At 46.8% G+C, this 25,944-nt stretch overlaps 2 protein-coding genes and 1 long non-coding RNA gene across 8 annotated transcripts in view; 2 read left to right on the plus strand and 1 right to left on the minus strand.

Annotated features, from left to right (window-relative positions):
• The window catches only part of GGT7 (gamma-glutamyltransferase 7), a 28,247-nt gene extending 16,336 nt beyond the window's left edge, over positions 1–11,911 (minus strand). For all 3 annotated transcript variants that reach the window (XM_034947569.3, XM_034947568.3, XM_034947570.3), the window contains exons 1-4: positions 11,659–11,911; positions 2,319–2,554; positions 1,787–1,938; positions 426–543 (exon numbers count right to left, since the gene is read on the minus strand). In XM_034947569.3, the coding sequence (XP_034803460.2) occupies positions 426–543; positions 1,787–1,938; positions 2,319–2,554; positions 11,659–11,827 (675 nt within the window). In that variant the 5' untranslated portion in view covers positions 11,828–11,911. The remainder of the gene's footprint in view (positions 1–425; positions 544–1,786; positions 1,939–2,318; positions 2,555–11,658) is intronic.
• LOC117977258 (uncharacterized) lies at positions 9,240–14,612 on the plus strand. Its single transcript, XR_004668289.3, has 3 exons — positions 9,240–11,415; positions 14,116–14,165; positions 14,484–14,612. It is a non-coding gene; the product is annotated as an uncharacterized LOC117977258 (long non-coding RNA).
• An 808-nt stretch (positions 14,613–15,420) lies between these two features.
• Positions 15,421–25,944, plus strand: part of ACSS2 (acyl-CoA synthetase short chain family member 2) — a 51,298-nt gene continuing 40,774 nt past the window's right edge. Inside the window, exons 1-2 of one of the 4 annotated variants that reach the window (XM_034947565.2) lie at positions 15,421–15,850; positions 21,482–21,677. In XM_034947565.2, coding sequence (XP_034803456.1) covers positions 15,670–15,850; positions 21,482–21,677 — 377 coding nt within the window. In that variant the 5' untranslated portion in view covers positions 15,421–15,669. The remainder of the gene's footprint in view (positions 15,851–21,481; positions 21,678–25,944) is intronic. The other 3 variants (XM_034947564.3, XM_008957214.5, XM_034947567.3) reach the window with 3 other exon arrangements.

Below are 25,944 nucleotides of genomic sequence, written 5' to 3' on the forward strand. Positions count from 1 at the left end.
TAAGTACCCATTTTTCCAAGTTATTCGATATCTTCTTTTTCTTTCAGCAGACAGTTGGTTTACTTCTGGCAATTCCCCTCTAATCTTCCAATATGTCAGGGGCTGGGAAAGTTATAGTCAACTGGCTCAGAGTGAGATGTGTGAGTTTCATTGCATCAACTTCGTGACATTTCAGGGTACTCAGTAGCCTTTTTTCTTCCTTCCCATGTGCCAGATAGGTAAGATTCCCAGAGAAGTAAGGTTCCAGATTTTCTAGTTCATTATTTTATCTTGGGGGCTGCCTGACTCTCTCATAGCCTAAGAGAATCCTGCTCAACTCTTTTTCCCACTCCCCTGGTAAATACTTAGCAAATTAATGCTTGGGTTACCAGAAGGGCAATGAAGAGAGACTCCCCTGAACTCTCTCTTCTCACCAGGGTCCCCACCTTGGTCTCCCAGGATCTTTGCAGGGTCTCTTCCCTGAGGGCCCCTGGTGCGGACTCCCGGAAATCAATTAGGTGGCTCTCATTTCGTCGGATGTCATGTACCAGCATCACGCCCCCACTGGGAGAGACACAGAAGGGGAAGTGTGATGATAACATGCTACCCCTCTGTACAATGAATCTGCTGCCCCTCCACCCCCAGTGGTGAGAGCTGTAGGCTCAGTTTTTCATTTGGGGTCAGGTGTCTGAGCTCCCTCCCCAGCATGGATTCACAGACTCAGCCACCCTAAGAGGATGGGAGCAAAACCAAGAGGGTTGGAGACCCAGGGTCCATGGACCTCTTCTATCCTGTCACTGGAGACTTTAATCCCTGATTAGGAAAAGCCCAGAGACTGGCAGAACAGGATGTTCTGCCCCCTGCCCCCACCCTGGACCAGAGCTGGACCCCTGCCAGCTTCCTGCACCTGTCTACTTGGTATGTCCCTTGCCCCTCCCCCAGGACTGGATTATGTAAGGATACAACATGCAAAACCAAAAGAGGAATTTCTTTGGTACGGCTTGGAGAGCTGGTCTTACAGGAGCCAAGATAGGAACTTTGTCAGCTTGTTCCTTTTCTGTAGCTTATTTACGTCTAAGATGGGGGCTGCAAACTTAAATGCCCACAGCCAAATGACAAACTAAGGCAAGCAGGACAGAGAAGAGGAAGTGGTAGAAACTACGGCAAACTGGACAGTGCATGCCCATCATGGGAAGCAGCTTCTATTCCACGCCAGATAACTTCAGCCATGTGTGAATGTGGGCCCAAGTTGTTATCGGATTTCCCGATTGTTCAAGAGATGTTGGAAATCTGGATTTTTATGAAAATTCTCAACTTTTTAACAAAAGCAAACAAAATTTTAAGACAGTTCAGTGTCTAAACCAAACCAGTCTGTGTGCTGGGTGTTGCCCATGGGTGGCCAGCTTGTAACTTCTAAGAGTTCTTAGTGCAGGGTGTATTTTTGGAGGACAGAGGGTCCAAGGCTTTTCATCAGACCCATAGGGATTTATGATCCTAGAAGTTGAAATATCTCTGCCTTAATTGATGACAGTGTACCTCCACCTGTGCACCTTAATTTATGGTTTACAAATTTCTTTTTCTAGTTAAAAAAAAAGCTTCTGAAAACACTTTCAGGTTTTCCATAAGGTAGCTTTGCTCTTCTGACTCCATCCAGGGAGAAGGGGGTGAAATTTGGTGTAGAAAGAGAAAATGCAAGGAGTTGGGGCCCAAAAGCCCCTCTCCCTAAGTTAGGAGTGCTGCACATGAGGCCTACAGACCTGGAGGCAAGAAGTAGGCCTGGGGGACCCCGACCTCCACTGCTCCTTACCCGCCCAGGCCAGAACTGTGTGGAGCCACGATACCCAAACACAAGGCTGCTGCCACCGCTGCGTCCACAGAAGATCCCTGTTTACTGAGCACCTCGATGCCCAGTGAAGTGCAGCGGGCAGCATCGGTCACCACGGCACCCTGCTGGAAGATCTGGGAGGGGAAAGAGGACTTGGTGGGGGCAGGAGGAGCTGTCCACCTCCCTAGGGCACCTCCACTAGCCCTAGAACTCTACGCGGCATGAAGGTCGAAGCCCTGCCCCCTTGTTGCCTTGACTCTGCCCTCATTACCCCAAGTGCCTCCTAATGGATCTGTCCTTATTCTTCCTTGTTCTGTCCCCTTGTTCTGTCTCCCTCATGCCCTGGAGCTCCTCTCTTTGGGACCTTCCTCTCCCAAGTCACCACCCTCTCTCCCAAGTCACCACCCTCTCTCCCCTTCCACCACTCAGCCATTCCCCAGTTTCCACGGTTCCTCAAACATTACCCCACTCCCCACTCCCCAGTTTCCTCCCCCTCCCCATTTGTCCCCCTCACCTGGGGGTCCCCGAAGTAGATCTGCATGACCAGCGCCACGGTGACACCGGTAGCGAAGGTGAGACAGGCCGTGACGATGACCGTGAGCCCATCCTGGCGGCAGGAGCACTCCGCCGCTGCGGCGGAGAACGGGTCTTTGCGCGTCTCGCGTAGCGGCGACCCGTCTTGGCTGCCCATCTCCGACGACGACGATGGCAGCCGCTGCAGCCGTGCAGACTTCAGGAAGGAGTCCGGGTCTGCGGGCAGGCAGCCGGGGTCGGTCTGGGCATCTCCTATCTGGCCCTGCCCACCCTCCAGGTGGGACTATTCGGCGCTTTCCCTGCCCCGCCCCTGCCACACAATCCCCGCACTGGCTAGCACTACTCACCTTTCCTCATTTTCGCGTGCACCCCAGGACAGGCGGGGCAACGGTGCCCGGCTAGGAGGAGACAGGGACCTCCCCAGCTGGGCAGCAGGGAGGCTGGATTCCCGCCCCTCCCTGATACCTAGGCCAAATTTCCTGGCATCCAGGGCCCAGGGCTGAGAACACTTCCTGGGGGGTGGGGTGGGGGTTCCAGTCCTCAGTGGAAATCGGATCCTGCCCCATTTGGGGCCCAGCCTTCCATGCAAGGAGGCAGCTACATAAACAGAGTGGAGGGACCCTGCCTTCCAACCTCACTTCAGTTATCCGCTCACTCATTCCTTAAATATGGAGAGCCCTATGCTAGGTGCCAGGGGACGGGAACAGATAGTTCCTGCCCTCATGTGGTTCATAGAGCCCTGGAAGAAAAAGCCAATAAGCAAAGGAGTCTATAATTACAAGTTGTGGCAGGTGCTATGAAGAAAAAGGAGGAAATGACAGAATAATGGTGGTAGGGGAGGGAGGACTCCTTAGCTGCAGAAATCAGGGAAGGCCTCTCAGGAAGTGACTTTTAAGCTGAAAACTAAGGGATGAGAAGGAGCCAGCTATAATGTAGAGCAAAGAGTATGTGTGTGGAATGTTCTGGAAAGAGGGAACAGTGGATGCAAAGGCCCTAAAGTGGGAATGAGCTTGGCACATTAGGAAAAAAAATAACCAAGGCCTGGGCGGCTCTGGTGTAGCAGGCATGGGGAAAGAGTAGTAAGGGTGGAAGCTAGGCCAGATACATACTGAGTGCAGTGGCTCAATCTTGTAATCCCAGCACTCTGGGGGGCCGAGGCAGGTGGATCACTTGAGGTCAGGAGTTTGAGACCAGCCTGGCCAACATGGTGAAACCCCGGCTCCACTAAAAATACAAAAATTAGCTGGGCATGGTGATCTGTGCCTCTAATTCCAGCTACTTGGGAGGCTGAGGCACGACAGTCACTTGAACCCACAAGGTGGAGGTTGCAGTGAGCCGAGATCGCGCCACAGCACTCCAGCCTGGGTGACAGAGTGAGACTCTGTCTCAAAAGAAAAAAAAAAAAAAAGGAAGATATGTGGGGCTCTACCAGCCTGGGGAGAAGCTTGGGTTTTACCCTAAGGATTATGGGAGGTCACTACTCGAGAGGCTATTTTTGTTTGTTTTTGAGATGGAGTTTCGCTCTTGTTGCCCAGGCTGGAGTGCAATGGCACAATCCTGGCTCACTGCACCCTCCGCTTCCTGGGTTCAAGCGACTCTCTTGCCTCAGCCTCTCCAGTAGCTATGATTACAGGCACATGCCACCATGCCTGAGTAATTTTGTATTTTTAGTAGAAACAGGGTTTCAGCATATTGGCCAGGCTGGTCTCGAACTCCTGACCCCAGGTGATCTACCTGCCTCAGCCTCCCAAAGTGCTGGGATTACAGGTGTGAGCCACCACACCCGGCCCACTACTAGAGAGTTTTAAGCAAGAATGTGAAACCATCTGTTCTGTGTGTTATTGTTGTTGTTTGAGACAGGGTCTGGCTCTGTCACCCCAGCTGGAGTGCAGTGGCACCATCTCAGCTCACTGAAACCTCTGCCTCCCTGCAACCTCTGCCTCCCAGGCTCAAGCCATCTTCCCACCTCAGCTCAGCTTCCTGAGTAGTTGAGACTACAGGCATGCCCCACTACACCTGGCTAATTTTTGTATTTTTTGTAGAGATGGGATTTCGCCATGTTGCCCAGGCTGGTCTCAAACTCCTGACCTCAAGTGATCCACTCACCTCAGCCTCCCAAAGCGCTGGGATTACAGGCATGAGCCACTGCGCCCGGCCTGTTTTGTGTTTTAAAATGATCCCTCTGGCTACTGTCTGGAGACAAACTGGAGGACGATAAGAGTGGAGGTAGGAGAGAACTGAAAGCTCACTATTTGCTGGTGGCTATGGACAAGTCAGTCAAGTCATGCACCTCACCTTCCTCATTCTAGTAATGGAACTAATCCCTAACTGGTGGGATAGGGGTACAAGGATTCCATGAGGTGATGTGCACCCAGTGCACTGTAGGTGCTCACTCCAAGTTATTTCTCTTCCTTTTCCACCTTGACCAGGGCTGAGACCCTCTTCCATCCCATAGCTCCCTCCTCTGAGTGTTATTAGCTGTGAACCCAGGTCCCTAAATGGCCTAAAGGTCCTAGGTGTTTGTGAACAGTAAAGAAATTGTCTTTACTTTACCTTGACCTCACGCTGTACTCACAATATGTTTTTTAAAGTTTATTCATTCAATTTTTTTAGTACCTGCTACTATGCACTAGGACTATAACCCCTTTAAAAGTCTATGTGATAATATTAAAAACTGACCATTTTATTGTTCTGTTTAAAATACGTGGTTCACTGATGCCAACATAATAAACATCTAAGCTCCTTGTGGTGTTTAAAGACCTACATGATCCACAGTCCCATCTTTTGTGTAAATAAGAAACCAAATATATAGATTAAATGATGATATATGCAAGAAATGTTTATAAATTATTACAGAAGTTACTCTTGGGAAAGGATGCTGAAGATGGGAATGAGATGGGGTGGGAGTTTTTTTGGTTTGAAATTTTTACCACTTATATATATTTCCTTTTTAGAAATCAATACATAAACCGGGAGTGCTCGTGCATGCCTGTAAGCCCAGCTATTCAGAAGGCTGAGGCAGGAGGATCACTTGAGTCTAGAAGTTCAAAGCTGCAGTATGATTGCAATATGAATAGCCACTGCACTCCAGGCTGGGCAACATAGAAAGACCCTGTCTCTAAAAAAAATTAACACATATATTTTGAAACGAAAAGGAAAAATTACAGGGAGATAGGAATGGGAAAGGGGACTTTTTTATTCTTCCTCACTATTGCTTTTTTTTTTTTATCATGAACATGTAATTTTTGTTTTTGTTTTTGTTTTTGAGACAGAGTCTCTCTCTGTCGCCCAGGCTGGAGTGCAGTGGCGCAATCTCGGCTCACTGCAACCTCCACCTCCCAGGTTCAAGTGATTCTCCTGCCTCAGTCTCCTGAGTAGCTGGGATTACAGGCACATGCCACCACGCCTAGCTAATTTTTTATATTTTTAGTAGAGGCAGGGTCTCACCATGTTGGCCAGTCTGGTCTTGAACTCCTGACCTCAGGTGATCTGCCTGCCTCAGCCTCCCAAAGTGTTGGGATTACAGGCATAAGCCACCGCACCCTGCTGTTTTTAAACTTTATTTTCAAAAAAAGGTTATCTTCTGAGACTCTCCCTCACTTCATAATGCTTGCCTCTAACCCTCAACATCAGCATCACAGAGTCTGTAAATAAAACTGGAATTCATCCAAACAAACAGACATTAAACACCCACTGTAGGCACAGAACTCTCCTTGGCCCCTAGAAATGTCTTGTTGTTGTTGTTGTTGTTGTTGTTGCTATTGTTGTTAATAGAGACAAGGTCTTGCTATGTTCCCCAGGCTGTTCTCAAACTCCTGAGCTCAAACAATCCTCCCGCCTCAGCCTCCCAAAGTGTTGGGATTACAGGCGTGAGCCACAGCACCCGGCATTAGAAGTTTCAAAAGAAGTGTGGGAAAGGGTTTTGAACTTATATTTATTGATGCTGACTACATATTAAGCATTTTACATATATTCCCTCATTGAAGTGTTCCCAAGACTTTATGAAATAAGTCCCACTCTCGCCACTTTACAGATGAGAAAACTAAGACCGAGAAAGGTGATATTGCCCATCTCAGGTATAAAATGAGTAAGTGGGCCAGGTTTGGTGGTTCACGTCTGTAATCTCAGCACTTTGGGAGGCCGAGGTGGGAGGATTGTTTGAGCCCAGGTATTCAAGCCCAGCCTGGGCAACATAGCAAGACTCCTGTCTCTACAAAAAAATTTTTTTAATTAGCCAGGAATGGTGGTGTGCACCTGTTGTCCCAACTACTCGAAAGGCTGAGGTAAGAGCATCACTTCAGCCTGGGAGTTTGAGGCTGCAGTGAGCCACTGCCCACCAGCCTGGGCAACAGGGTGAAACCCTATCTCAAAAAATTTAAAGTAAAATATAAAATAAAATAAAATGAATAAGTGGCAGGACCAAGAGTCTGTGTAACTAGAAAGCCTCCTTCCCATTGCTCCACATGGCATCAAGAGCCATTTCTACCCTCAGAAACCAACCTTACAAGCTAATTTTTGTTGCTATTTCTTGGTACTTATTGCTTTGTTTTTGAGAGATAGGCTTCCTGCCAGGCTGGAATGCAGTGGTGCAATCTCGGCTCACTGCAACCTCCGCCTTTGGGTTCAAACATTTCTCATGCCTCAGCCTCCCAAGAAGCTGGAATTATAGGCATGCACCACCACGCCCAGCTAATTTTTGTATTTTTAGTAGAGATGGGGTTTCACCATATTGGCCATGAGGCTGGTCTCAAACTCCTGGCCTCAAGCAATCCGCCCGCCTTGGCCTCCCAAAGTGTTGGCATTACAGGCGTGAGCCACTGTGCCCGGCCCTAGGTATGGTTTAATTTGTTTTCTCCAGTCAGATATAAGGATCCAGGAGGTAAAGGTGACATGTCCCTATCATAGCTATTCAAGACTCTCTACTCCACCAGTCCATCATAAAGTTATTGATTTATACAATAAAAATATTTACTGAGTACCTACTATGTGCACTGTGGAACAGCTAGGGCAATAACAGTGTTGATTTTACTGATAGGGAAGAGCAACAGCAGGATACTGGAAAAAGATTAATTTGCAACCAGAAGGAATAAGTCTTTTGGGAGAAAGATGACAAGTTCAATTTTGGTTATTATAAATTTGTGGGACACCATAAGAAGCTGTCTGGAGGCAGTTGGCCTAGTAGATATCTAATTTTTACCTTCAGGGCTCATCCCTGGTATCTGCTTGGATACCACTTCTCATTCAATTTTCTTTTAAGGAACATTCTCTCTGCTCTCTCAGCCAACTCCCTCATCCCTGACCAAAGTATATAACTCAGACTTGGCCAGTCAGAACAAGTACCTCTGTGCAGTAACAGGCAATGTGAACAAAGCCAGGCCAATAAGACCCAAACTTTGTTATTTTGCTGGAACTACTGGGAAAGAGAAAGGCTCCTCTTTCTATTACACTTAAGTTGCTAAGTTGGTAGGATGTAAGCCTGTAGCTGCTGGGGGCATTTTGCCCCTAATAAAATGGGAGGCCTTCTGCCAATGAAGCCCACCAAAAGAAGGCAGAGCAAAAGATGGAGAAAAGTCCATTCCTTTTTAGGTACCTTAATCCAGCTATGCCTGAAACCCCATATCCCTGGACTTTTCAGTTATGCTACCCAGTAAAATTCTCTTTTTGGATGTAGCTCAGTTAAACTGGGTTTATAACAAAATAATCCTGAACAAAATTGATTATACAAGTCCAGAGTTTAGGAGAGTGATCTTGGCTAGAGGCTAGGGTCATCCCTGGCTTGTTGTTTATTCCCTTAAGGGGAGAATCACTAAAAAAAAAAAAAAAAAAAAAATATATATATATATATATATATATAAAATTTTGAAACAGTGTCTCACTCTGTTGCCCAGGCTGGAGTGCAGTGGTATAATCTCAGCTCACTGCAGCCTCAACCTTCAGGGCTCAAGTCATCTGCCCACCTCAGCCTCCCGAGTAGCTGGGACTACAGACAGGCATGCACCACCACACCTGGCTAATTTTTGTATTTTTTCTAGAGACAGGGTTTCACCATGTTGCCCAGGCTGGTTCTGAATTCCTGAGCTCAAGCAATCTGCCCACCTTAGCCTCCCAAAATGCTGGGATTACAGGTGTATGCCACTATGCCCGGCAGAATCACCAAAGATGTCTGAACCAGGGAGTGACATGACCAGAAGCGATGGATGGATTGGGGTGGGGACTGGGCAAGAGGGAGGAGGCAGGAGGAGTAGCTAGGAGCCTATGAATCATATTGATAAGAGAGGTTGGTGGCTTAGTCTACAGTGGTGATGACAGGGATGATGAGTAGGAATTTGGAAGATACTTAGGAGGGGTGCAGAGAGCACTTGATCACCATTTGGAAATGAGAAGAAAAGGAGGAGTCCAGCATGCCATTCATTATTGGGAGACTGGGTGACTGGCAGTGTCGTTAATGGAGAATGGCAGTGGAGGAAGAGCAGGTGCATGGGGAAGGGATATGATGAGTTCAAAATAGAACATGCTATAGATGAGGCACTTGCAGGACATCCGGAGACACAGGCCTGGGAGAGAAAGGAACACAAGGGCTTGGAGCTCAGAAGAAAGAAAGTATTTCCCAACTTTGGAATGATCACTGTCTAGCTCTCTTTCCCACAGAGCCTGATGTGGGGTGCCTGGCACTTGGGTTTAGGGAATGGCAGGCTAGAGGCTAGCTGGGCACAACCAAGGTCCTGGCTAAGAGGATGGTGCTGTGCCACTAGATGGTACCACCAGGTTGAGAACACAGGAGGCCATGTCAGCCTGTAGTCTGGTCCAGGTGAACCGAGGAAGCCTTGGGGCTTGGAAGTAGGATTGGGAGATATGGCATTCAAATGATTACACTGAAATGATGGCAACACACAAACCTGACACATAAATTTGGCATAAGGTATAAACTCCCAGAAGCTCAGATGACTAGGATCTCTGCTGGATTTCCATACAGGTGAGGGCAGAGCCTGTATTGAACTTCCCAAAATACTCCCTGAGGTTTTGGAACTTGCTCACTCCTACCATTCTTTCATCCTCTCTCCTACCATTCTTTCATCCTGAGATCTTCTCTCTCATGCATTTATTCATTCAACAATTATTGAGTGCCCAATAAATAAATAGAGATGAGGGTTTTTATTGTTGTTGTTGTTTGTTTGTTTTTTTGAGACAGAGTCTCACTCTGTTGCCCAGGCTGGAGTGCAATGGCGCGATCTTCGCTCACTGCAACCTCTGCCTCAGCCTCCTGAGTAGCTGGGATTACAGACACCTGCCACCAGGGCTGGCTAATTTTTTTTTTTTTGTATTTTTAGTAGAGATGGGGTTTTGTCATGTTGGCCAGGCTGTTTTCAAACTCCTGACCTCGGGTGATCCACCCGCCTCAGCATCCCAAAGTGCTGGGATTACAGGTGTGAGCCACCACACCGGCCAGTGTATTTTGTTTTGTTTTTTGTTTTTTGTTTCTTTTTGAGACTGAGTCTCACTCTGTCACCCAGGCTGGAGTGCAGTGGAGTGATCTCGGCTCACTGTAACCTCTGCCTCCCCAGTTTGAGTGATTCTCCTGCCTCAGCCTCCCGAGTAGCTAGGATTACAGGCACCCACCACCATGCCCAGCTAATTTTTGTATTTTTAGTAGAGATGGGGTTTCACCATGTTGGCCAGGCAGGTCTTGAACTCCTGACCTCAAGTGATCCACCCACCTCAGGCGTGAGCCACCGCGCCCGGCCTATGGATAAGGTCTTGATGCTGGAGAAAGGAGAGTGAACAAAACAATCATGATCCCTGCCCTCATGGGGCTTACAGACAGGGAGTAATCAGATAATTGCACAAATAAATAATCATAGATTTTGGTAAATGCTAAGACATTTACAGAGGGCCAGAAGAAAACATGTCAGGCAGTTCCAATCTCTAGGTCAAGAGAGACAGGCATTCTCTGTTGAGCTGGAAGAGGAAACTAAGGCCCAGGACAGGGTAGGTGTGCCCATTGTCGCTTGGTGAGTCAGGGCTGTATTAGGACCAGAAGTCTCACTCCTGACTACTGAATAAAAGGCCTAGCTTCAGGCTGATATCCATCACGACACATCTTCCCACTCCTCTCCCTGCTACCTCCTGATTCCACTCCCTTTGGAAAATAAGTTTTGATCCGCAGCCCTGACATTTGATGCCCATAAACCTCTAAACTCCATCTTCATTATCTCCTCACCCCCACCCCATACAGAGTGCAGTCCAGTCAGGTTGGCAAGGGCTGCTGGTCAGGGCCAGATGACCAGAAAGTGTAGAGGAGGAGAGAATTTGGGGCTTTCAGACTGGGAGCAGCTAGGGAAGGGCCAAGCCGGAAAAGCAGCATCTGCCAGGCTGGTAAGAGACAAGGCTCAAGTGCAGGCACTGCGAGGAAGCGAGAGTGAGGTAGAAGGATGCTCTAATGCCAGGAAGTGACGTGCAGGGACAGAGGGATGGGGGATGAAGGATGAAGAATGGAGGGGAGGATGAAGCTGGGCCACATGGCTAGGAGGAAGAGCAGCAGGGAAGGAATGCACAGAGAGCTCTTTGCCCCCAGGTCTCTTCCAATCCCTGTCTCCTCCTTCTCTTACCTCCACTTCTCACAATTCCAGCAGAGGGCTGAGGGGAACACAGTAAAATTCTGGAGACTGCTTCCTAGGGAGCAGAGTACCTTACTAATACCCCCGCCAGATCCATGGCTCAGGGAGGGGTGGGGTAATCCACAGGAGAGTGAAGGCGTTCTAGTCCCCAAGGACTTTGAGAGGTCATGCAGTCCATGCCTCCGTCTCCCAATACCCAACAGAGGGGAATCATATTCTCTTTACCCCTCCCTAGACATGAAGAGATTCTCCGCTTCTCCCAGACCCTCTGCTTCTCACAATCCCTGGCTGTGGGGAACTTCTCTTAAGGCACAGATTGGATCCCTCTTGCTGCAGTCTCTGACTTGGTTTCTCCTATCCTGTCCTCTGTGGCTAGAGAAAGCCCTCTTCTGGGTGATCACAGCGGTTCCTTAGGATCTCCCCTTCAACATTCCTTCATCGTTAGTTGGTTCTTCCCAGAAGGTAAGCCCAATCCCTTCTACTGCAGTCCCTAGCATCCTCTCCGTTGTCGCATCCTACGCCTCCAAGGCAGAAATGCACCCCCTTCCTCACCAAATAATTAACAGAGACAAGGGAGAAGAAGGGAGAGATCCAAGAAGATGGGGATGAATTAAGGAGATGGAGCTGGAGGTGGATGCTCGACACAGAAGAAGGAAGACCGGGGACTTCCCAAGGCAGGGCAGGGACGGGGTCAGCGGGCCTCACCGGTGTCGGGGTCTCCCAGAAAGGCGTCCTCGTCCTTGCGGCCCCTCAGCGGGGCCGCGGGCGCGGGCTCGTCCTCGGGCAGCCGCGGGAAGCTGGTGATGCTCATGTAGTCCACTGGCGAGTAGGCGCCCAGGGCGCTCTCCTGGCTGGCCTCGTTCTCCGCCGCCATCCTCGCCCGCGCCCCCCAGCAGCGCAGCGCCTGCCGGAAGTGGCTGCGGCGGGGGAGTGGGAGGGCGGAGGGCGGGGCCTGATCTTCGCGACAGCCGGGAGGGGGCGCCTCTCCCAGCCCTCGGCCGTGTCCCGGTCTGACTCGCCCCCGTCTGCTCAGCGCTGTCAGCCTGCAGCTGGCACACAGGTGCGCGTAGATGGACAGCCAGGAAGGCAGCGCAGGGTCGAGGGGAGAGCGCGGGGCAAGCGAGACTTCAGTGGCTCTGCACTTTACGCAGCTCAGGGACCAAACCCCTTCCTCCTTCCAGCCTGAATACAGCTAGTGTCCTCCTCAAATCCCAGGCTTCCTTTTCGGGCCCCAGACCTTTTCACTGACCGCAAATCCCTCTCGACCCCAGATCCTGTCTCTGACCCCAAACTCCTCGGACCCCAGACCCCTCCTTGAATTCCGAGATCCTCCTCCTCCGATTTTAGACTCCTCCTCCGACCTTAGACCTCTTTTTCGACTTCAGACTCTGTCTTCACCCCCAAACCCTTTTGAAAACCCCAGCCCATGCTTCATCTCCAGGCCTCTTTGACTGCAGACGCCTCTTTGGACAACAGATCCCTCCTCTGACCTCAGATCCCTTCCCGCACCCCGACACTTCTGACTCCTCTTTCAACCACATTCTCAAACTTTAGTGTGTGTTAGGATCTTTGAAAGCGGATCCCCAGATTCCACTCCAGCGATCATGATTCAGTAGGCTGGGATGAGGTCCTTGGAACCTGAATATTTACCATCATTTTAAGAGTTTTTGATGTGGTTCTGGAAAGGACACTTTGAGAAAGAAGGAGTGGTGGTAGTGATGGTAGGGCAGGAGTGGGGCAAGGTGGGGAATAGGTCTCCATATTCTGGATGTCTGGGTTCTATTCTGCTACCGCTCAAACACTGTGTAATCTTGGGCAAGACAATTAGTCTCTCTATCAGTTTCCCTATCTGTGAAATGGAAAGAATAATAGTACCCATTTTAGAGGGTTGTCATGAGGATTAAGTAACAGAATGGAAAGCGATTAGTATAGGGCTTGGCACCTACTCAATAAATGGCATCATCATCATCATCATCATCATCATCATCATCATTGCCTTAATCTGGTAGATTCATTCCTTCCAAACTCATCCATCCTCTCTCCACTCCGAAATTCCAACCACACTACAGCTTGTACTACTTCTCCATATCCAAGGATGAGGGAGATTCCTTCTTTTACGAGGTCTCTGTTCCAAACTTTCATTGTGAAGTCCACAGGAAGAGAGGGGGGCTGGTGAAGCCTCTATACACACATCCTTTCTCTTCCCAACCCCAGACCAGTCTCAGGGATGGCCTGAAGTGCTTGAAAAATCTACTATATACACAGCAGCTGCAGTAGCAACTATAGACAGGAGGGGGAAGCAGTGTGTCGGGAACAGCTCTGGGGTTTGGGTGTAGGACTTGGGAGAGAGGATAGGAAGGAGAGGGCTACTCAGAGCTGTGTGGTAAGAGTGCCCAGGGAGGGTAACAGTCTATCACCAAAACGTGTACCCATTGTCTGTGCCTTTCCCCACCCCAGAGAGTTCTTATCTCCTCAGTGATGTTTGTAGGGTCTATTACACTACGCTGAGGTCTAATCCCTCTGGTGGGACCCTTCCCCACTTGATGAGGTCTGCACCTTCTCAGTGATGTCCACTCCCACAGTGTAGTTGGCAGCTCCTCACTGGAGTTTGAGTCCTCTGGTAGGGTCCACATCTCCTTAGTAAAGTCTATATCCTCTGTATCTCTTAGGGGAAATCCATGTCTCCTCACTAGGGTAAGTGCCCTTCAAAGCCATTCATGTCCTATTAACAGGGCCCAGGGCCCTTCAGTCAGATCTGAGAACCCCCAGCAACATCTGTGCTCCCTTAGTGGAGTCCATGTACTGTCAGTGAAGTGTGTGTCCCTTCGGTGCAGTGAATATCTCCTTGATGAAAGTATCTGACCCCTTGGTGGGGTCTATGTCCACCCCAAGAGGTCTGTACTCCTTCAGTGGGCCCTGAGATTCCCGCCCTCCTCGGGATTGGGCAGACTCTCGGTCTCCCATAGAGAGATTTTTTTTTCAGCTTAGGGTGTGCAAGGTTTACGGTCAGCTGGGCAAAGAGCAGGGAAGTAGCTGGGAAGGGAGGCTGGGCTAGATGGCGTCACAAGGCCTGTGTAGGCTTCAGGAGGTGGGAGCTGCCCGCTTCAGGCCTCAGAATCACTCTTGGAGTTAGATATTTAAGAATCCTTCCTGCCTTGACAGCCAGTCTGTGAAATGATGGTGAGGTGGGCACTTCTTCGTGGTGAGTGCAGGTGAGAGATGGAGGAGGGTCCTGCCTGACTTCTTTCTGGGGTGGAGGGGCTAGAGGGAAGCTAGAGGTAATTAAGCCCAGGTTGTGGTGGTGGTGGTGGGGGTTTCCCTTGGTGGAGTAAAGAGATTGTGAAGGAAAGAAGAGAATGTGGGCCAGGTGTGGTGGCTCACGCCTGTAATCCTAGCACTTTGGGAGCCCAAGCCGGGCAGATCACCTGAGGTCAGGAGTTCAAGACCAGCCTGGACAACATGGTGAAATCCCATCTCTACTAAAAATACAAAAATTAGCTGGGCGTGGTGGTGTGCACCTGTAATTCCAGCTACTCGGGAGGCTGAGGCAGGAGAATTGCTTGAATCCAGGAGGCAGAGGTTGCAGTCAGCCGAGATCGTGCCATTGCACTCCAGCCTGGGCGACAGAGCGAGAGACTCCATCTCAAAACAAAAACAACAACAATAAAGAGAATGTGAATGATTTTTCCTATTTGCACAGACTTTGATATTTTACAAGCCTTAGCTTCAAGCCTGACGAGGAAGTAAAACCAAATCTGGAGTCAAAGAACCTAGCTTTGGCCCTAACTTGGTCGTTATTTGCTCTCTGACTGTGCACCAGTTCCTTCCCTTTCCTGGGTTTGCCATTTGTGCAATTAGGAGGTGGGCTTATTACAAAAAACCTGAAGGTGTCTCCTAGTCTTCACTTATTGAGTCTTGTACTTTAGATCTGGATGGAGATTTGTGAAGGCAAGGAGATTGAAGACATGTCCTCATAAGAGGGAGAAAATCTGAGCTGGTTCCAGGGTGAACAGAGAGGAGATGCTGTCGCCAGAGCATGCCCTCAAGGTCATGGGAGAAGTTTTTCCGGAGGACGGGAATGTGGGTGTGGCTGAGAGAGGGGGGACCTGGAGGGAAGGGTGTCACCTGGAAGGAACTGGTGATAGTCAGGACTGTGCAATCAGATCACGGGGCGGCTCCGCGATGGACCTTACTCAACTCCTCTCCTTAGTCCATCCCTTTCCCTTTCGATCCTTGCCCTAACCCAACCCCTTATCTGTCACTCCAAGACCCCACCCCACTCTGGTCACTCCATGGCTCTGCCTCCTCTCCTGTCACAACCAGCCGGGTTACTCCCCATCACTCCATGGGCCCACCTCCTCTCCTGTCCCGCCTGGCCCCGCCCCTCCCTTGGCACTCCACGGTTCCACCCTCTCCCTTGTCACACCCGGCCCCGCCCCTTCTGCTTTCACTCGACGGCGTCACTGCTTCCGGCAAGTCAGCTCCACCCCTATCCCTCGACTTTTCCTTATAGTATTTCTGTCCTTGCTAACCTCGATCCCTCCCCAGCCAGACATGGCCCCGCCCCCTCTGGCACCGCCCACCCGCCAGACTAAGCCACTCCCCCACTCACCAGGCCCCGCCCCTCTACGGAGGCCCCGCCTCTAGTTCGGCCTGTTTTCCCAGTCCCGGCACCCGCCGCGACCGCAAAGGCGGCCGCGGTTCTAGGAACTTGACATGATGGGGCTTCCTGAGGAGCGGGGCCGGAGCGGCAGCGGGAGCCGGGGCCAGGAGGAAGCTGGAGCCGGAGGCCGGGCGCGGAGTTGGTCTCCGCCGCCCGAGGTCAGCCGCTCCGCGCACGTCCCCTCGCTGCAGCGCTACCGCGAGCTGCACCGGCGCTCCGTGGAGGAGCCGCGGGGTGAGGCCCGGCCCGGGCGGGCCTGGGGGTGTCAGTGAGGAGAAGAGTGGGGGCTCCCTGGGGGAGTCGGGGGCTCCCTTTGGAAGCTGAGGGGTGGGTGAGGAGATGGAGGTTCTGTGAAGGAAGAATTGCGGTTCTTTGAAAATGGAAAAGGGATTCCGGGAGGAGACGAGGGTTCCATGGGAGCTGGGGAGTTCCCTGCAGACTTGGAGGGTCCGTGGTGGAGATGCGGGTTTTTGCGAGGAGACGCGGGATTCCGTGAGGGAAGAAGTGAGGTTCCTTGAGATTGGGACGGGGAGGTCGGCCAAGAGAGTGAAAGTTTCATGGGAAGAGAAGGGGAGTTCCTGAGGCGAAAAGAGGGTCTCTAAGGGGCGACGGGAGCCTTGAAGGGAGGAGGGCCACGAATAGAACTTTCTTTGCTTCCCTTTCACACCAGCTCAGCCACTGCCTCCTGAGACCCTTAACCTGTGAACTGTTGAGGGCAATAACGGGTCTGGTTCCCATCTTGGGGTCCTCAGATTAGTAATGGAGTCCCCGATCTATTTTTAGTATATCGGACATCCTAATGGAAATTACGCGGTATAAGACTGAACGAGTTACTACGATGTCAAGTTGTTTTATTTATTTTTTTTTAACTCGGGCTGGGATTGTATTAGTAATAATTCAGAAGTTCTGATAGATGGTTCCATGTCTGTTAAAATGTATGAGGAAAATCGGCCAGGAGCAGTGGCTCACGCCTGTAATCCCAGCACTTTGGGAGGCCGAGGCGGGCGGATCACTTGAGGTCAGGAGTTCGAGACCAGCCTGGCCAACATGGTGAAACCCCCGTCTCCACTAAAAATACAAAAATTAGCCGGGTGTGGTGGCGGGCACCTGTAATCCCAGCTACTCGAGAGGCTGAGACAGGAGAATTGCTTGAACCCAGGAGGCAGAGGTTGCAGTGAGCCAAGATAGCACCACTGCACTCCAGCCTGGGCGACAGAGCAAGACTTTGTCTCAAAAAAAAAAAAAAGGTATAAGGAAAATCCCCCTACCCTTGCCCTCAGTCTGGGTAAAGGACAGATAGATAGATAGATAGATAGATAGATAGATAGATAGATAGTTTGTTTTGAGACAAGGTGTTGCTCTGTCACCCATGCTGGAGTGCAGTGGCCCGTTCTAGGCTCACTATAGCCTGCATCTCCTGGGCTCATGCGATCTTTCCGCTTCAGCCTCCTGGGTAGCTGGGACTACAGGTGGACGCCATGACACCCAGCTAATTTTTTGTATTTTTTGGAGAGACGAGGTTTTGCCATGTTGCCCAGGCTGGTCTTGAACTCCTGGCCTCAGGCTTTCCTCCTGACTTGGCCTCCCAAAGTGCTGTGATTACATGTGCATGAGCTACTGCGCCTAGCCAAGGAGTCAAAATTGCACCCCCATTGGGAGGCAGCATGATGTTTGGTTGTGGGACAAGCATGAGCCACGAATCAAATCTAGAAAAATCTAGATTTAGACCCTGGCTCTGCTGTTCATTTACTGTGGGGTCTTAGGCAAATTTTTAAGCCTGTCTGAGATTCCTTTTCTTCCATCTATAAGATAGGACTAGTAATACTTGCCTAATGGGTTTGTATAAGGTCTAAAGTGTGTAATAAGTATGCGCTATAACATGCCTGATGCACAGTACACATTCAATAAATAGTAGTTAGTCTGATACAATATAAATCAAGCAATTACCAAGTAATGCAAGACAGGATTCAATCAAGTGTAAAGTGGTGGAGTTGGGATTTGAACCAAGACAGTTTGACTGCAGAATCCATATCCTAATAGCAATGCTATTCCTCTTCCATGACCCCACAGAATGCATTTCACCAAATTCCGTCAAATACAGAATTTCTACCAGGGAAGCAGCCTCCTAATTTGTCCTCTCTTGCCTAGTTTCACCAACTTGAGTCTTTCCAGTAGATTTATCAAGACACCATTAGATTGATATTATGGAAATATGCTTTCATATGTCACTGCAAAAACTTTCAATAGTTCCCTGTTTCTGGCAGTTTCTAATTAAAATTCTGCTTTTCTTTTAAGACCTCCAGATAATCTAGCTCCACCCTGCCTCTCTATTCTTATCTCCCACTACTTGCTACCACTCCCCTCATTCTAGATAGATCATTCTCCTTGATATCCTGGATACACATTTATTCCCACCTTCTTGCCTTTGTTCATTTCCTTCTGCTTCTCTCTACCTAGTCAAACTCCACCACTTCCAATAGAGCATTCACTGATCATCCCAATTTATGCTCACCTTTTTCCTCTTCTGAATATCTTTAGTACTTAGAAACTATGCCACTCATCCAGATTCTGACACACACACACACACACACACACACCCCTACCCCCCCAAAAAAAACCAGAAAAACTAAGTGTGCATAAAATTCAGTTTTGTAGCCAAACATGGTGACGCACGTCTGTAATCCTGCTACTCAGGAGGCTAAGGCACGAGAATTGCTTGAACCCGGGAGACAGAGATTGCAGTGAGCCAAGATTGTGCCACTGCACTCCAGCCTGGGCGACACAGCGATACCCTGTCTCAAAACAAAAACAAAAACACCTCAGCTTTCTTCATTCCTTGTTGATGGACATAAATGTGGTTTATAAATAGTTTTATATACTATGTGCCTACTATTATCACTTGAAAATATTTTTGAGTATTTGTACTCTCGTTATTAGCTGCGTGGTCCTTGGCAGAGTTTCCTGTGCTTCCTGAGCTTCAGTTTTCTCATCTATAAAATTAGGATAATTAATGTATACTTTGTAAGACCATAATGTCGTAAAGATTAAATGAGATTAGTCCAGTCCCTGATACATGAATGGCATTTACTAAATACTAGCTCTCATTTGCTTTCTCTTTAATGGCCATTTATTATTCTATGGTATTACTACTTGTATTACTAGTTTTCATCAGTTTGTTACTGTTGGACTATTGGGTTGTTTCCAGTTTCACTATTATAGTGTTGCTATAAACATCTCTTTACTAATCACTTTTTTTCTTTGTGATTATTTTCTAGAAGTCTATTCCCTATAGTTGAGATAGCAGAGAAAAGGGTATAAAAAGTTTTATGGGCTGGGCGTGGTGGCCCACACCTATAATCCCAGCATCCTTTGGGAGGGCAAGGTGGGCTCCCAAAGCTTGAGCTTAGGAGTTTAAGACCAGCCTGGGTAATATGGCCAAACCCTGTTTCTACAAAACAAACAAACAATGTGCGCCTGTAGTTCCAGCTACTGGTGGGGGAGGGGGTACAGCTGAGATGGAGGGATCACTTGAGCCAGGGAGATGGAGGTTACAGTGAGCTGAGATCATGCCACTGCACTCCAGCCTGGGTGACAAAGAGCGAGACACCGAGCTAAAAAAATAATAATAATAGAAATTTAAAAAAAAAAAGTTTTATGGCTCTTGTCATGCATTGCCTTGCAATCTAATAAGACTGCGCCAATTTCTTACAATGCCATTATTGTGTAAGAGTATCTGTTTTCCCAGGGCCACCCAGACATTGGGCTTAATAATTTTTTTAAATTTTTACTAGTTTTCTAGGTATATAATGGCACCTTGGGGTTGATTTAATTTGAATTTCTTTAATACATTACAACGTTGTACACTATGTGATTTAGCTTTCAATTATATTCTGTCTTGTACATTAAAAAATATTTCATGTGTTAATTGTATCTCTCCAACTAGACTGTATAAGCTCTAAATTGTGTAACCTGAAACAAATGACTTAGCTTCTGTGAATTTTATTTCTTATGAAATGAAATGAGGGGGTGATAATCTGTAAGGTTACTTCCATTGTAATGGTTCTAATTGCTTCTCTTCCCTCCAAAATTTTTTTTTTTTTTTTTTTTTTTTTTGAGACAGAGTCTTGTTCTGTTGCCTAGGCTGGAGTACAGTGGTGCAATCTCAACTCACTGCAACCTCCACCTCCCAGGTTCAGGCGATTCTCCTGCCTCACACTCCTGAGTAGCTAGGATTACAAGCACCCGCTACCACACCTGGCAATTTTTTTTTTTTTTTTTGTATTTTTAGTAGAGACAGGGTTTCACCATGTTGGTCAGGCTGGTCTCGAACTCCTGATTTCAGGTGATCCACCCGCCTTGGCCTCCCAAAGTGCTAGGATTACAGGAGTGAGCCACAGTGCCTGGCATCCTCTAACTCTTGATTCAGTACTCAGACTATCCTAAATTCTCTGCATTCATATGTTTTACCTGTTGAGTACATTTTCTGCAGAATAGCCAGGCAGATATTTTAAGAATGTAAATTTGATCATGTCACATGCTTAAAACCCTTCAATGAATTTTCATTGCTCTTGGGATATATACCAAATTCCTTATTATACACAGAATTGCATGATTTGCCCAGTTTATGCATCAATTCCTGCTATTCTTTCCCTTATTCTCAGTGTTTCAGCCTCAAGGAGTTCCTCCTAACATATGCCCTTGGTCTCTTTTTTTCATATGGGAGTGGAGAAAAACTTCTATTCATCTTTCAGATTTTAGCAAAAATGTCTCAAGGAAGTTTAGATCTTGACTTAGTAATTGTGTAACCTTAGACAAGTTATTTAGCCTCTCTGAGCCTTGATTTTCAAGTTTATAAAATGAGAAAAGCCTCCCTTCTAGAGTTGTAGTAAGGATTAAATGAGATAATACATATGAAAAGCTTAAAGAAACATTTGGCACATAGTGAATAACACTTATATAAGTAGAAGCTGGAGAAGGAGGTGCTCAATATATAATTGCTGAGAGAGAATGCACGAATTAAGAGAAGAAAGAGTTGGTCATGGAAGGTTCTGTGGGTGAAGAATTTTTTCTTTTTACTAATTACTTCATTAAAAAATTTACTTTCTAGTTAGACAGATGGTGAAAAAAATTGTACTTGATTTCAGCAGAACTCGGTTGTACCTATAATCCCAGCTTCTTGGGAGGCTGAGGCAGGAGGACAGCTGAGTCCAGGAGTTTAAGACAAGCCTGGGCAACAGCAACAAAAAATTACTGATTGCCTATTTTGTGCTAGGCATTGTGCTAGTACTAGGTGGCTCTGATTTTAATAGATGGTAAAAAATGAGTAGGCAGTCTTGAGGACAGGAGGAAGAATTTGAGTCAAGATTCAGCCCAAGAGAATAGAAGATGGGTTAGAAGAGTGTTGGCTGCTGGCCGGGCGCGGTGGCTCACGCCTGTAATCCCAGCGCTTTGGGAGTCCGAGGCGGGCGGATCACGAGGTCAGGAGTTCGAGACCAGCCTGGCCAACATAGTGAAACCCCGTCTCTACTAAAAATACAAAAATTAGCCAGGCGTGGTGGCACGCGCCTGTAGTCCCAGCTACTCGGGAGGCTGAGGCAGGAGAATTGCTTCAACCGGGGAGGCAGAGGTTGTGGTGAGCCGAGATCATGCCACTGCACTCCAGCCTAGGTGTCACAGTGAGCCTCCATCTCCAAAAAAAAAAAAAAAGTGGTGGGTGCTAAGATTAGACAGGTAAAGAAGGGACCCAGGTGGTGGGTCCTAGGGCAAGGAAGTTATAATTTGATCCTGTGTATAGACTGGTAAGCCTTCTGAGGCTAAATATGTCTCAGAAGATTAATGATATCTGGGCTTCCATTTCTGTTGCAGAATTCTGGGGAGACATTGCCAAGGAATTTTACTGGAAGACTCCATGCCCTGGCCCATTCCTTCGGTACAACTTTGATGTGACTAAAGGGAAAATCTTCATTGAGTGGATGAAAGGAGCAACTACCAACATCTGCTACAATGTACTGGATCGAAATGTCCATGAGAAAAAGCTTGGAGATAAATTTGCTTTTTACTGGTAAAAATATCTATCTTATACTTGGTGGCAGATAAAAACACTCATTTGATACTTACAACAACCCAGTAGAGTAAGCAAAGTGTCATCAACTTAATGCCTCAGGTGAGGAAAAATACCTCAAGGAAGCTACATGACTTCCTTCAGATCACATAACTAGTATGTGACAGAGCTGACATTCAAAGCCAAGTGTCCTGACTTCTAGTCTAGTGTTCTTGGCTTTGTAGTTGAAGAGGGAGAAAGGGCATTGGCAAATGGAAGAGAACAAGACTGAGTAGCTTTCTTCCTCATTCTTGCTTTGGAAGACAAATAGTATTGGGTTTTTCACCACCACTACTACCACTACCATTATCATTATCTTTTACAGAGCTGTGTGCCAGAAACTATGCTTAAGTGCTTAACAAATACTATCTCCTTTGATGCTTATAATAATTATGAAAGCACTATTTGTTTTCCTCATTTTACATAGGGGAAAACTGAAATTCTGAGAAGTCAAGTGACATATCTGAAGTGAAACAACTAGCTAGAAGCAAGGCTGAGATTCAAACCTAGGCAGTATAATTACAGAGCTTACACACAACCATGACACTCTATTATTCCTCTAATTCCTTACCTTGGCCTCTCAACAGGTTTGTAAAATAGGAATTCTTAGTTTCATTTTATAGGTGAACAAATGAAGCATTGAAGGGTTATGTAGTGAATAAGGTCATAGAGTGAATAAGTGGTAGAGCCAGGATTCAAATTCAAGTCTGCCTGACTCCTTGCTTGTACCACTAGGCCATGCAGCCTCCCCAGCAGGAAATTTCTAAGACTGCTTCTCCCAGGAATTTAGCTGTCTAGGAGATACTACTATACCGAATCCAAATAGGACTTTGAAATTCCAATAATTGGGGTGTTGCTTCTGCCACAATCTATGAGCACTCAGAGTTGATCTATTGTTTTTGTATTGTTTTGTTTTGTTTTGTTTTTTTGGAGATAGGATCTTGCTCTGTTGCCCAGCCTGGAGTGCGGCGGCATGATCTTGGCTTACTGCAACCTCTGCCCTGCCTCCCCTGCTCAAGCAATCCTGCCACCTCAGCCTCCTGAGTAGGTGGGACTACAGACATGCACCACCACGTTTGGCTAATTTTTGTATTTTGTATTTAGTATTTTTTGTAATGATGGGGTTTCACCATGTTGCCCAGGCTGTTCTCAAACTCCTGAACTCAAGCGATCCACCTGTCTTGGCCTCCCAAAGTGCTGGGATTAGTGTGAGCCACCATGTCTGGCCTGATTAATTATTTAAGCTAGCCAATAGGAGCAGCTTGGATGCTTCATGGGAGAGTTAAATTGAAACTCACTCAATATCTTTGCCCAGTTTGTGTGATATATTGAGAAGAGCCTTAACCTGAGAGACAAGAAATTTAGGTTCTCCTTTCAACTCTGCCATTAACATGTTATATAACCACAGACAAGGCATTTAACTAAGAGTCAGTTTCCTCTTCCATAAAATGGGGATAATAATTCTATCCTTGTTTTTCTCTCTAGATTGTTGTAAGAATCAAATGAGATAACGTTGTAAAAGCACTTATTTGTTTATTGGAAAACACTGTATAGGTGTGAGTGGTCTATTATTATACTACCATTGCTTAGTTGGGGGCCAGTTTGTCACTGAAATTCACTGTCCATTGTGTCTGTTGAGACTCTCTTTAGCTTCTGCTCTAGAGCTTTATGCTTGAGCTCCAGCCAACACTTGGGCTCATTTCCCAGGCTCTTTAAAGATCAGAAAACCTTTAAAGATCTTCAAAGGAGGCCGGGCATGGTGGCTCATGCCTGTAATCCCAGCACTTTGGGAGGCTGAGGCAAGAGGGTTGCTTGAGCTTAGGAGTTTGAGACCAGCCTGGGCAACACAGTGAGACCCCCATCTCTATTTCACAAAAAAGAAAGAAATAGGCTGGGCATGGTGCCTCACGCCTGTAATCCCAGCACTTTGGGAGGCCAAGGCAGGTGGATTGCTTGAGCTCAAGAGTTCGAGACCAGCCTGGGCAACATGGCAAAACTCCCTCTCTACATAAAAGACAAAAATTAGCTGGGCATGGTGGTGCACGCCTGTAGTCCCACCTACTTGAAAGGCTGTGGTGGGAGGATTGCTTGAGCCCAGGAGGCGGAGGTTGCAGTGAGCACAGATCACACCACTGTACTCCAGCCTGGGCAACAGAGCAAGACCCTGTCTCAAAAAGTAATAGTAATAAAAATAAAATAAGAAAAATAAAAAGAGGAAAAAAAAGATCATAAAAGGAAATGCTTGTATCTGAATTTGTTCCCTGGTTTGAAAGAACTCAGGTGCCTAATGGAAAACAGAATACACAGGCCAGAGTTTTCAATCACTGGAGAGTTTTCCAGAATCCTGAGGCCCTTTCTTTCTAGAGACACCAGTTCCCCTACCACCCTTACCTGAACAGGCTCTGGAGAGCCTCTCTTTCCCCATCTGTAAAATGAGAGGAGTAGACTAGATCAGCATTTTCCAAAGAATGCTTCAGGAACTGCTAATTACTGGAGATATTAGTAGGGGGCTTCTTAATTCATAAAATGATTGAGTCTGAGAAACACTACATAATAAATTGCCTTTGTGTGAGATTCCCAATGTGTATTAGCATAGTAAAATCTCCAAGATGTCCTACATTAGAGATACCTGATTAATTTTGTTTAACATAGGATTTCCTGAATTTATTTAAGCCCCAAACACTTTTTGCCAGCATGCTATTGATATCACAAGAAGCAGTATTCCATGGAACACCCACTGGGGAAGCACTGGATTAAATAATCTCTAAATTTACTTCCAGTGCAAAATTCTGTAACTCAAAAACAAGACATCTTCACTCCATTTTTACATTGGTCACTCCCTCAACAAGAATTGTTAAAGATATTGGATACTCAGGGCTGCATTAGGCATTATGGATATGGGGGTAAAAAGGCAGGAGACAAGTACCATATAGGCAATTACTATTTAATTATTTTATGTTTATAGTAAAGCAAAAGCAAAATACAAATAAATTGCATTTTATTATAGGAAAGTAAAGTGCAAATATGCCGGATATGTGGTTACATCCCTTTGTTGCCTCTATATTTTAAAATGATATGCTTATACTGCTATTTTTCATCATTTTTAAAGAAAGTATTGATTTCTTACTACGATAGATAAGAATTTAGTTCTTATATACCTCTCTTCCTTCTCTCTTCTTCTCAATATAATTATAGCTGTTTTCTAGTTAATTTAAAATCAGTTTACATAAGAATAGCATACTGTGGTTATATTTCCTTTTATGTACGGATTTTTATTTACTCTGAAGTTAATAATTGCTTACTGGGCTGGGTGCAGTGGCTTATGCCTGTAATCCCAACACTTTGGGAAGCAGAGGCGGGCAGATCACCTGAGGTCAGGAGTTCGAGACAAGCCTGGCCAAAATAGTGAAACCTCATCTCTACTAAAAATACTAAAAAAAAATTAGCTGGGCATGGTAGTGCACACCTGCAGTCCCAGCTACTTGGGAGGCTGAGGCAGAAGAATCACGTGAACCTGGGAGGCAGAGGTTGCAGTGAGCCAAGATCACACCACTGCCCTCCAGCCTGGGTGACAGAGCAAGACTCTGTCTCAAAAAACAATAAAAGTAATAATAATAATTGCTTACCATTTTTCTTTTTGTACTATTTAAGCCTTTATCATATATTTAATATTTTCCAATCTCACTATCATATGAAATCCTCCTTTTCCTCCCAAAGTTCTCCCTCTTGGAGCTCACTTCTTTCTGTTCTAATTCTTACTAATGCTTTTAAAAATGACATCTTTTCTGTGATTCGCTCCAATTGATATACTTCTTATAGAAACACATTATGGCTTTCTTCTTAACTTTATGTCATTTAGACAGCTATGGTGGCATTAACAAGCCACATTTGTAGCTCGTTTCTTGTTTTGGAACATACATTGTGTAGTCTTTGAAATTATCCACAAAGGAAATGGTGCTCTTAGGAAAGTACTCCCATTATCCAAAATAGAACCATATTAAGGAATAATTTGGCCTTTGACTTTTGGCTTGACACATTGCAAATGTTCACGGAATAGTAGTATTTTTAGAACTTGAAGTGACCGTTAGAGTCCATCTAGGCCAACTCTCTTCAAAGATTGGTAGATTAAGGGACAAAGAAGCTAAGTGATTTGCCTAAGGGTCATACACCTGTTTGAAGACAGAACTGAGACTAATTTCCAGATACTCTCACTCCTAGTCAACTATTT

Source organism: Pan paniscus, chromosome 21 (genome assembly GCF_029289425.2).
Source record: "Pan paniscus chromosome 21, NHGRI_mPanPan1-v2.0_pri, whole genome shotgun sequence".
In the NCBI taxonomy this organism is placed as follows: domain Eukaryota; kingdom Metazoa; phylum Chordata; class Mammalia; order Primates; family Hominidae; genus Pan; species Pan paniscus.